Source organism: Strigops habroptila, chromosome W, assembly GCF_004027225.2.
Source record: "Strigops habroptila isolate Jane chromosome W, bStrHab1.2.pri, whole genome shotgun sequence".
NCBI classification, from domain to species: domain Eukaryota; kingdom Metazoa; phylum Chordata; class Aves; order Psittaciformes; family Psittacidae; genus Strigops; species Strigops habroptila.
The window spans coordinates 33,975,443-33,987,953 of NC_044301.2; the positions used below are offsets into that span (position 1 = coordinate 33,975,443).

General features: G+C 44.6%; 1 protein-coding gene across 1 annotated transcript in view; it reads right to left on the reverse strand.

The window, feature by feature from the left end:
* LOC115619009 (Golgi apparatus protein 1-like) overlaps window positions 1-12,511 on the reverse strand; it is an 88,699-nt gene that overhangs the window by 13,875 nt on the left and 62,313 nt on the right. Inside the window, exons 8-11 of the mRNA XM_030511026.1 lie at window positions 10,767-10,981; window positions 4,382-4,503; window positions 3,754-3,855; window positions 1,550-1,703 (exon numbers count right to left, since the gene is read on the reverse strand). Coding sequence (XP_030366886.1) covers window positions 1,550-1,703; window positions 3,754-3,855; window positions 4,382-4,503; window positions 10,767-10,981 — 593 coding nt within the window. The remainder of the gene's footprint in view (window positions 1-1,549; window positions 1,704-3,753; window positions 3,856-4,381; window positions 4,504-10,766; window positions 10,982-12,511) is intronic.

The window sequence follows — 12,511 nt, forward strand, 5'->3', positions numbered from 1 at the left end:
CAACCTTATGAAGTTTAACCAAGCCAACTGCAAGGTCCTACACCTGGGTGGGGGCAATCCCAGTATTCACAGCTACAGGTTGGGTGGAGAAGAGATTCAGAGCAGCCCTGAGGAGAAGGACTTGGGGGTGTTGGTTGATGAGAAACTGAACATGAGCTGGCTTCAGTGTGTGCTCGCAGCCCAGAAAGCCAACCGTATCCTGGGTTGCATCAAAAGAAGCGTGACCAGCAGGTCGAAGGAGGTGATCCTGCCCCTCTACTCTGCTCTTGTGAGACCTCACTTGGAGTACTGCGTACAGTTCTGGTGTCCTCAACATAAAAAGGACATGGAGCTGTTGGAGCAAGTCCAGAGGAGGGCCACGAGGATGATAAGACGGCTGGAGCACCTCCCGTATGAAGACAGGCTGAGAGAGTTGGGGCTGTTCAGCCTGGAGAAGAGAAGGCTGCGTGGAGACCTCATAGCAGCCTTCCAGTATCTGAAGGGGGTCTACAAGGATGCTGGGGAGGGACTCTTCCTTAGGGACTGTAGTGGTAGGACAAGGGGTAATGGGTTTAAACTTAGACAGAGGAAGTTTAGATTAGATATAAGGAAGAAGTTCATTACTGTGAGGGTGGTGAAGCACTGGAATGGGTTGCCCAAGGAAGCTGTGAATGCTCCATCCCTGGCGGTGTTCAAGGCCAGGTTGGACAGAGCCTTGGGTGACATGGTTTAGCATGAGGTGTCCCTGCCCATGGCAGGGGGGTTGGAACTAGATGATCTTAAGGTCCTTTCCAACCCTAACTATTCTATGATTCTATGAAATGAGATGTCAAAGCAGATGGCAATTGTGTAAACCCACCAGCTCCTAGGAGCTGTGCACACTACAGTGCCAAAAGAAATGGAATTGAGTACCCAGCTGCTTTCAGGGGAGTGCCTTCATAAAGGCAAGAGAGGGCAGCAAACTTGTAAAGAGTAGCCCTGAGCTAAACAAATGTGATGATGGTGGATCTCCAGATTGCAGGGCAGCAAGTCAGATCCCTACTGTCTTGTTCAAAGCCAGCAAAACACATTTACCCACATTTATGCTCCAAAGAATTGAAAGGATGCTTTGTATCAATAGGAAGAATTTAATGCAGTATAATCTGAAGTTGTACTCCAATCAAAACTTAATTAGAAACAGCCTAGGAAAGTTGGGCTTGGAACTCCTCTTTTCATAAAACCAATTTTGCAGCTATTCTAGCTATCTACAAGGAATCACATTCCTCTTTGGAAAGACAAGGGGGAGGACTTGCATTGTGTTTAAGCAAACATACACATGCTGTTGTCAGCACACAGCTTCCCCTGCGGGCAATTGTCACATCTTAATGTCGGCTATTTTGTCTTACCAGAACAACAGAGACCTTCAAGGCACAGTTGGGCATCTGAAGCAGTGCAAGTGCCACCTACAGGTAAATGCTTTTAAGTAGCTTTTGCGAGTTCTTGCAGTTTCAATACAGTCTCCAACTTCCAAACATATGTGCAGCTCTTCTATCACAGATCAAAGCGCAGTAAGTTGCAGTGGAGCACTTACCCTCCTTCCCTGCTCCTCTGTGCGGTACGCATGCCTGTACAAGCAGGAGAAAACAGCCCCTGGAGGCATCAGCTCACTAGTCTCATTCCAGCTGTGGGTATGGCAGAGACGGGAGGCATCTCCCTGACACTTGTGGTAAAGGACTGTATCCAATCTGCAAATGAAAAGTTATCACTAGCACTTTATTCAAACCTTTAATGGTTTTCATATTCCAAAATGCTCGTGAGGCAGAAAAATCCACTCAAGTTTCATACACCACTATATTCAGCAGCAGTGTCGACCCAATTGCCCAGAGAAGCTGTGGCTGCCCCATCCCTGGCAGTGTTCAAGGCCAGGTTGGACGGGACTTTGAACAACCTGATCTAGTGGAAGGTGTCCCTGCCTGTGGCAGGGGGTTGGAACTGGATGACCTTTAAGGTCCCTTCCAACCCAAACCAGTCTATGATATTAACTGAACCAACAGGTGGCAAAATGCCTGTCCTTCCATTTGGAATCAACTCCCTAATCTTGCAAAAATACAGTAAGATCTTTAATTATATATTAAATCTTCAACACTTCTTGAAGCACCTCCCATTCTCTTCTGCAGCATGCCAGCCAAATGCTGACACATAAGCAAAGAAATCATCTCCTGGATGTCCTAAAGCAGCAGAAAGGCAGGTATGTATCATGTTTTCCCTGCATAATATCTTACGTGTGCTTTGTACTGCTGCCATTTTGAAAAGCCAGTTTCATAAAAATCTGAGATTAATTATTGTCTGCTCTGGATTTGGGCTCACTGAAGACTAAGCATCCCTTGCTTTTGCATACAAGAAAACTGCAAGTACAGATCTCTTAAGATGATGTGTAATTACATTAAAGCTAGATGAGATATTGCCAACTTTCCAAAATAGATACTTTGGATTCCTGCAACACTTTAGAAGGCAAACATCAAGTGATATCAGCAGACACAGTTATATAATGATAAAAACAGTTAGAAAACCATTTCTACTCCATTCATCAGCTCTAGGTGCACAGTTAATAAAACAGCTTTTATAAGCCAGCTCTAGGGAACTGTGGTTAAACAAGAAAGATGAGCTAATGTTGCCCAGCCTGCAATATGAATTAGAATTATCTTTCCTTCCAGAAAAACGCAAACACTCAGTCTTCCTTCTTCCAGTCACTTAAGTTCGGCTCAAGCAATGAATTATCTGCTGGAAACATGGTACAGGCAGGAGAACCAGCAATGAAGGGAAACAGGAAGAGGAGGAAAATTTGCCTACCTATGGAGACAGTTATTGAGATGAATAAACAAACAGCCACAGAACCCTAAACAATCTGGTCCATGATGCCCCAAGTATTTCAAAAGCAGAAGGTTCACAGAGCATGTCAGCTCTTAAGTGCTGGCAATGCTGCCCGTAGATACAGCTGTGAGTCAGATTTTTTTAGTGTTTGATTTGAATACCCTATGCAGCAATTGAAACCCATGACTTCCTGCCTTACACTCCTTGGGGTCACTGAGAACAATTATTCCACTTCTTGCAGTTAACCCCATTTCATGTACCCTACTTCCTCACCTCTCAGTCTTCTTCAGAAGAAAAGCCAAACACTTATTCTTTCCTCACTGGTCATGTTTATCAAATTTATACTCTCTTCTTAACCCACACAGACACAAGGGGATCTGCATATATCTAAAACTGCCATCTTTCAATGAGAAATTTGGAAAAGCAGTGCTCCAAAGGGAATTACATCTGCTCTACAGGCTGTAATCACACCTAGAGAATTTGAAAAAAAGGCAGAAATGGAAGCAGGGAGCCTCTCACACAGTGGCTATTATACTTAGTAGCTTGGTTTTCTTAAGTCCCATATTGTAGCTACTCAGAGCAAATAAAACTGCCACCTGCACAGAACACAACCTTCAACTTCAATATGGCTAGAGGAAATTATTTTAATTAAGGATGCATTGGATGTCAGAGCTCAAACTCAAGACACTTTTTAGGGTTGCATCATTTCTAAGTGAGTACCTGATTTAAGTGGGCATCACACTTTCTCTAGCCAGCTTTTGCTTTTACTGTTCTAGACAAGCATTAATGGCCTACAGACATGACATGTTTAAAAGCCCTCTTTTGAACAAGCATAAGTTCTACTGTTTTACAAGGAACTGCTAATGCATACAAACACTAAATACAAGCATCAAGTGAGGATAAATCTTGTTTTACAGTACTCACTTCCAATCACGAGATATGAAATACTGGAGCTCCAGGAGCCTATGCTCACAGTCCTCTACCATCTTCTCAGTATACAAGTGCTCCATCAGACAAGACAGAATCCTGCAAACAGAATAAAAAAGTTAGTCAACAGTGTTACAATCAAGCTGAGCTTCCTTGTAATGGTTGGTGTTGCCAAATCAGCCTTTCCAATGAGCCATAGTTAAGACATGGAAATATAGTGAAGATCTTTCTCTTCCTTCAAAAAGATTACATCTAAACCAACTGTATACCACATTTCTACCCTCTTAAATTCCATTGGTTTAGTTATCTCAGCAAGTCCGATGTACCACAAAAGCATAAGGAATATTTTATATGAAGTCTGGCTGAGGAAACAGTGTGTATCAAACCTGAAGATAAAGGAGACAATTGTCTCTGCAGTACAGGTTTGCTTAACTGGCCTGTCAAGGCTTGTTACTTCTCTTTGTGATACTGCTGAAGACTTAATGGAGGTTCACACCTCCAACCCTGTATGAATTACTAGTTTGGAGTCTGGACAGGTTTTAGTATCTACCTATACTGGTCAGCCACACAACCTTCACGGGTGCCCAAGAGAAACCAAAATATGCTGTAACCAAGAGCCACCTACATTGGGTCTCCAGACCGTATGTGCTTGCAGGCAGTCTGGATCACCAACTCGCAGGCCTCATTCAGTGCTCGGTCAATGCGGTAATCTGCACCGGGGTCAGTTTCTTGAATCAGTGTTTGAAGCTGGAAGAAAGAAATTGTGGATAGGAAAACAAATTACCAAAATTATCAGAACGAGAGTGCTTGCAACCTCTCAGCGTGGCAATTCTATGCCAATAACACCACTACCAGGTATGGCCTCTGCTTGACAGTTGCTTATTTGAAGTGCTTGTGCTGCCAACTCAATTGCTAGACACGGGAGTCCAGGACTGCTGAACCCTAATTACCATTATGAAGTAGCCCAGGAACACTGGATGGGACCAGTTGCACACTGAAGGTCAACTGTAAACCTGGACCACTTACGTACTGATTTACAAAACAGAACTGGTAAAATTTGAATTTGGTGGCAACTTCATCCCATAAGGCTGATGGTACCAAACTTTGTCATGTTTTCATGAAGACTACCTACAACTGAAACCCAAATCAATCTTTAAAGCCCAGTTGCCTAACTACAAACAAAGCTTAAAACAGTTTTTTTTAATTGTAGTAGAAGACTCTACTTTGAAAGGCACAGAGGCACCCATCTGTCAGTCTGACCTGCTCTCAAAGGAGGTGTGTTGCCTACTGGGGGCTCGGATCAGGGATGTTGCTGAGGGGCTGCCTAGTCTAGTAAGTCCCACTGACTATTACCCACTCCTAGTGGTCCATGTGGGTGCCAGTGATATAGCCAGCAGTAGCCTAGAAAGCATTAAGGACTACAGAGCCCTGGGAGAGGTGGTTAGGGGCTCTGGGGCTCAGATAGTTTTTTCATCGATCCTCCAGGTCAAAGGGAAGGACCGTGAAAAGGCCAGGCAGATTTGGCAGGTTAATAAATGGTTAGGAGGGTGGTGCCATAGTCAGGGGTTTGGGTATTTAGACCACAGAACTTGCTTTGGGAAGCTAGGTCTACTGGAAGCTGGTGGAGCTGGTCTGACAAAGAAGGGGAAGAGCTGCTTTGGCAGGAGACTTGCCAGGCTGGTCAAGGCAACTGTAATGAATGCTTGGAACGATGTAGAGCTACTTCAGCCACTCCAGTCAACGAGTCAACCTTATTCAGAGCTCGGCTCAGATGCCTCTATACAAACACCTGTAGTATGGGGAATAAACGAGGAATTAGAGATGTACACGTCTACAGGGATATGATATTGTTAGAATCACAGAAACATGGTGGGATGGCTCCTATGACCAGAGTGTTGGAATGGAAGGTTATAGGCTCTTTAGAAAAGACAGACCAGGCAGATGGGGAGGGGGAGGTGCTATTTATGTCAGTGATAGGCTGGAGAGTATGGAACTCTGGGGATGGGTGATGGGCCAACAGAGAGCTTGTGGGTTAAGGTCAAAGGGAGAACTGCGATGGGGGACATTGCTGTGGGGATCTGTTACAGACCACCTGATCAAGAGGACTCTGTGGATGAAGCTCTCTATGGACAGATAGGAGCAGCCTCACACTTGCAGGCCCTTGTCCTCATGGGGGACTTCAACCATCCTGACATCTGTTGGAGGGACGGTACGGCCCGGCACAAGCAATCCAGGAGGTTCCTCGATTGTGTGGAAGACAACTTCCTCTTGCAAGTAATAGAGGAGCCGACAAGGAGAGGTGCCATGCTTGACCTCATGCTCACCAACAGGGAGGGACTGGTTGGGAACGTGATGCTCCAGGGCAGCCTTGGCTGTAGCGATCACGAGATGGTTGAGTTTGAGATCCTCAGGACAGTGAGAAGAGCATGCAGCAAGCTCACTGCCCTGGACTTCAAGAAAGCAGACTTTGGCCTCTTCAGGAACCTGCTCAGTAAGGTTCCATAGGATAAAGTCATGGAGGGCAGGGGGACCCAAGACTCCTGGCTAATATTCAAGGATCACATGCTGCAAGCTCAGGAGCATTGTGTCCCAACAAGAAGGAAGTGGGGCAGGAAGGCCAGGAGGCCTCTATGGATGGATAAGGAACTGCTGAGGAAACTTAGAGGGAAATTGGAGACCAGTAACGAGTGGTGTCCCTCAGGGATCGGTGTTGGGACTGATCCTGTTCAACATCTTTGTCGGCGACATGGACAGTGGGATTGAGTGCGCCCTCAGCAAGTTTGCCGACGACACCAAGCTGTGTGGTTCGGTTGATACGCTGGAGGGAAGGGATGGGATCCAGAGGGACCTTGACACGCTTGTGAGGTGGGCCGATGCCAACCTTATGAAGTTCAACAAAGCGGAGTGCAAGGTCCTACACCTGGGTGGGGGCAATCCCAGGCACTGCTACAGGTTGGGCAGAGAAGAGATTCAGAGCAGCCCTGCAGGGAAGGACTTGGGGGTGTTGGTTCATGAGAAGCTTAACATGAGCCAGCAGTGTGCGCTTGCAGCCCAGAAAGCCAACTGTATCCTGGGCTGCATCAAAAGAAGCGTGACCAGCAGGTCGAAGGAGGTCATCCTGCCCCTCTACTCTGCTCTCGTGACACCTCACTTGGAGTACTGCGTACAGTTCTGGTGTCCTCAACATAAAAAGGACATGGAGCTGTTGGAGCAAGTCCAGAGGAGGGCCACGAGGATGATCAGGGGCTGGAGCACCTCCCGTATGAAGACAGGCTGAGAGAGTTGGGGCTGTTCAGCCTGGAGAAGAGAAGGCTGCATGGAGACCTCATAGCAGCCTTCCAGTATCTGAAGGGGGCCTATAAGGATGCTGGAGAGAGCCTCTTCATCAGGGACTGTAGTGATAAGACAAGGAGTAATGGCTTCAAACTTAAACAGGGGAGATTTAGATTAAATATAAGGAAGCTCTTCCTCGTGAGGGTGCTGAGGCACTGGCACAGGGTGCCCAGAGAAGCTGTGGCTGCCCCATCCCTGGCAGTGTTCAAGGCCAGGTTGGACACAGGGGCTTGGAGCAACCTGCTCTAGTGGAAAGTGTCCCTGCCCATGGCAGGGGGTTGGAACTAGATGAGCTTTAAGGTCCTTTCCAACATAAACCATTCTAGCATTCTATGATTCTATGAAGTAGTACGTCCTTTACAAACTTCATAAGAGTCAGTGGGAGAAGGAGAAGAATCCATTTGTTCTGTTGGTGTACACACAGCCTGCAGGTAATAGAGGGCAATACTCTGCACAAAGTGATGGGATCTGGTGTCAGATGTTTCCATATAAAAAGGGATCAAGTACCATTAGGGGAATTACTCCCTCAAGGACCAATGGGTGAATAAAACCTCAACCAGACACTTACACACAGCTTAAATAAACTGACCAGAGCATTATGTAGGCAGGATTCTTCCTCACGTCTCAACTGGTATTTTTGTTGCTATCAAGTGGAAGAGGACAAAGCACACCAGGTACATCAGCTTGGAAGCACCATGTCACCTCCCAGTTCTCCCTGCCCTGTTTTGGGCACTACTGCAGGATTCCCAGTCCTGATTCTCAACCATGTACAAGATGCACAGCAGCAAGCCAGCTGCCCTGTCTGCACGGGCAAGGGAATAACTTGGTACCAGTGATAAAAGTGAAGATTTTATAGGATTTTTCTCCTTCCCACAACAAACCTTTGCAAGCTGAAAAGCAGTTGGATAAACTTTATAATCTTCTGAACTTTTATTCTGATATGGAGCTAAATTAACAATAACTATTAATTTATTAGCTGCATTAGAAATTGGAAGCAGAAATACCTGCCCTTTTAGCAGGGATTATAGTTTTACATGCTTAAGGGACTGAAGAGGAAAAAACCCCAAACCACAAAGATAAGACCAGAGCAACATAAGAGCCATATATTTGAAAAACAGTTTGCCAGCAGCTCTAGTATAAAATATTGCTTCCACTAAGCAACTCCACAGGTGCCAGACACTGCCAGCGCAGCTGTAGACCTTTTTAAGGGCTGATGCTCACAATCCAGGGACACACATCTGCTGCCTGATGGCCTACAGCATCACACAAGATCTCCATCTTCAAAGAATAGCATAGCAATATTTGCCGAAGACCATTTAATGACTGGAACATATCCAAGTTGTATATGCTTCCCCAAAGCAAAGAGCAGCTTGTTTTACACAGGAAAACATACTCCAGAAGCAGTACCTCCTTCTGTTGATATTTTTTCCTCTTAATAAAACGCATGCCCCTATAGAAGTACATCAATAGTATAAATAATAGAAGCCTTATCCTATGAGCAGGAAGCTCATTCTAATGCAATAAATCAAACCAGAACAAATCCAGCAAGAGCTGAGACAGCCATTACCATTAAATACAAAAAATATGAACAGTAAATGATTTAGTACCTCAGAAGCTGTAGGCAGCTATACAATAGTACCATGCCAGCCCTCAGGAACCCATAACACTGGAATGTTTAGCCTATTTTTGCAATCATCTATTTCCTCTGTCCCATAAAAATACCAACAAACTAATTGTATTTTATAAAATCAACACCTAATTTGCTGTGTTTTGCACAGAGAATAGAACACAGGGCATTTAACTTGAAGGGGACTCATGGACAAGCTCTCCTGTTGTATCAATTTACTGTACAAAAAGAAAGCAGCAGCTTAAGTATAAGAGAACTGAAAAAAATAAACCCTATAGATTTCTACAGAAATCCTTTTCCTCCTAAAGTCTGAAACCTCATCTCTCTTTTGGGGGTCCCCTGCCTTGACTTTCAATTTGTTCTGAACATGCACTTCATGATCAGGAAGTTATTCCTAAAATGAACTGATCTGACAATTTGTAATTAATCAAATTGTGAGGCAGCAAGTTCAATTTTGTATTTAAACAGAAACAAGTATCCAGCTTTTCGCACAAACACTGCACAGCATAAGTCATGCACTATAGCTCACCACAGAAATGACTGCACCAATCTGAGCCCAGCTGCTGCACCAGCACACCTGGTATTTATTCAGAAATAAGCTCCATCACAAAAGCACCCTGTGACTTACAAAAATTTAGCAGATATTCATTTACCTTTGATTACATACACAAACTAGCAACATTTTGGGCTCAGGCTTTAAGCACCATTGACACTGAAAATGGACTACAGTGGTTCTGTGTATCGCAGGAGGTGAAGAGCATACATCTCCCCACATTCCTACATTGGCACTAACGCTCCCTAGCCATTTTTGGCATTGATGTCACTTTTCCAGGCTCATGGGCCATTAAAAGCAGGTATTAAGTACAAAAATATAATATCCCATTAAAAAGCACTAATGGCTTTGAACAAATACTAAATATTTGTTTTCAATTTAAAGAGACTACAAACAGGATGCACCTGGGCTAAAATGAAGGTTAAAAAAAGGCAAAGAATTATCCCATTTTAAAAAAGTTATTTTGGAGAACATTTCCTCCAGTGGCTGCAATGATGACGATGTGCAGCAGTACATTGTACCTACCAGCCCCTGAAGTCCCATCTCCATCATTTAAGCTGAAGAGATAATAAAAATAAAACTGAATGGAAAGGTGCTTTGAGAAGATTTAGTGCACTTCCAAGGACAGGGCATAGGGGAAAAAGGGAAGGAGAGAGAATGTTTTAAAACTTATTAAAAAAGCAAGTTTTGATACATCTTGCACTGAGGAGAGAATTCTATGACTTGAGAGCTACTGGAAAACTACTGGAGATCCAGTACAAAATCCAGAGCAAAACAATCCAAAACGTATTTTTTGAGGGTAAAACCCCCACATTACTAATGTGTTGCTAGATACCAAGTTATATTTCATACCACAACAGTTTTTCAACTGCCTCCAGCATTCACTGGTACTCAGCAGAGCCAGGCTGCCTTCAGCAGAATCACTATTGCAAGGCAAAACATTAACAGATAAATCAGTGCTTCTATCAACTGAGCAGCCTAGAAATGAAGTGGAAGAAAAGTTGGAGTCCTCAGTACAGGAAAGACATGGACCTGTTGGAGAGGGTCCAGAAGAGGGCCACAAAAATGACCAGAGGGATGAAACACCTCTGCTATGAGGAAAGGCTGAGGGAGTTGGGGTTATTCAATCTGGAGAAGGCTCTGGGGAAACCTCATTGCAGCCTTTCAGTTCTTAAAAGGGGCCTATAAGAAAGATGGGGAGAGACTTTTTAGCAGGGTCTGTGTGATAGGACGAGGGGTGATGGTTTTAAACTAAAAGAGGGAGATTCAGGCTGGATGCGAGGAAGAAATTTTGTACAATGAGGGTGGTAAAACACTGGCACAGGTTGCCCAGAGAGGTGGTGGCTGCTCCATCCCTGGAGACATTCAAGGCCAGGCTAGATGTGGTTCTGAGCAACCTGATCTAGTTGATGTCCCTGCTCATTGCAGGGGGGTTGGACTAGATGACCTCTGAAGATCCCTCCCAACCCAAACCATTCTAGGATTCCATGATCTTACTGCCTGCTGACAATTCAGGCCAACGTTTCCCTTTTCGCCCCGTGCTACTTTCATCAGGCAATGCAGGGTGCGCCCTTTCCGATGCAGGCCAGAACAGTGGTGCTCGATCTCCCCTCGGCAGCTCAGGATGATTTCTGGGCTCAGTGAGAAGTCTTCCATTAGCATGCGCCGGTAATCCAACATTTCACCCTGGCACTCGCTGCTCACTTGACGACCTGAGCCAAGAGAATATTACATGATTTAGCATTAATGCTTAGCAGAGCCCTTCTTGACCTATGCTACCATCATGTTGGAAGAAGAGGGATGATGTCCACCTTCTGGACAACACCAGAACGCAACAAATGTTCTAGAACAGATGTGCTGGGGATTAAACCAGTTGCTAGCGTAGCACCCATCATTTAACTGTAAAATATAGCCAGTCTATGGATTTGATACATGGTTTTATAAAGGATTCCTGAAAGATTAGAATAAACTCATTTTGGATTTCATGTTACAGAAGTTGCTTCTGAAGAGCAGCTGAAAACACTCAGTGGATCTGCAGGTCTGCTTTTCCCCATGTGCTCAAGGGCTCGTTCTTCAAATGGAAGTCACCTCTGGTAACTTACCAGCTTGGCATGTTACTGGGGGAGGGATTAGTCTGGACAGCAGGTTGAACATTTTCTCTGAGGACAAGGTTTTCTAGAGCAACAGCACATACTTGCTCAGGAAGCCAAGAACCAGAACAGAACATGTTGCCAAGAGTATACATGGAGTATCTAACAAACCACTGTTTGCACAGAAATCTAGCTTTAATAAGTGCTTAGATCTACTATAAGCTTTCCTACACTCTCCATGCAGACAGTTTGGTTTTCTTTTTAATCAAAAGGAACAGGTTGGCTTTTTTCCTATGACTTTTTTGGCTTTTTCCTAGCCCCCATCAGAAGTTATTCATACATGCACAATGCCCCATGCAACAGAGGTTCTACACCCCAACAGGGGCTCCCAGGCATTATAATACAGACATGTGGAGGTGTGTGGAATAATAGTAAGTGTTCCTCCCAGGCTATGCTTCCTGCATGAGCCACATGCTGCACAACCTGTTCCACTGTAGAATTAGAAATTCATAACTGAACAGCAGTTTTCTGCATGTAATTCAGGAACACACTTGCCCTACTGCAGGGAGAAGGGAAAAAAACACCCACAACTTTCTACAAACAGGACACATCATTTCCACATCAATCAGAAGCAATGAGTTATTCAAACTCACAAATGCACAGGTTGCTTATGGTGTTACAGCCTTTCCCTCCCGTGTCAGAGGCACTGCAGCACGCAGCCCTGCTGCTGCATCAGAACTGCTCAGCTGCACGCCAAGGGTAAAAAACCAAACAACTCTGCAGTGCAGATTAGAGGATATAACATGTCATTTTACATCTTACAGCAATTTCAGAGAACCTTTAACATAGTCCTGCTGCATAGAGCCTTCTAATGCCTTTGGGACAGCCACTGGTGTTAGGACATCTCCAACTTACACTAACTTAAAAGAACAAAAAGAATATTCTCACACTTACCTTCCTTCTATACAGGAAAAACTAAGGTTAAAGAAATTAAGGCATTTACCCAAGCTGCTGAACTGCAAGGGGAGGACATTACTTACAAGAGGCAGAGGACTGAGTACCCCTGGCTTCCCCGGAGTGATGATAAACAGGTTCTCTATCCTGTGTTTTATCCTAGTAGCATATTTAATGCTTACTACATAAAGGAGGAAA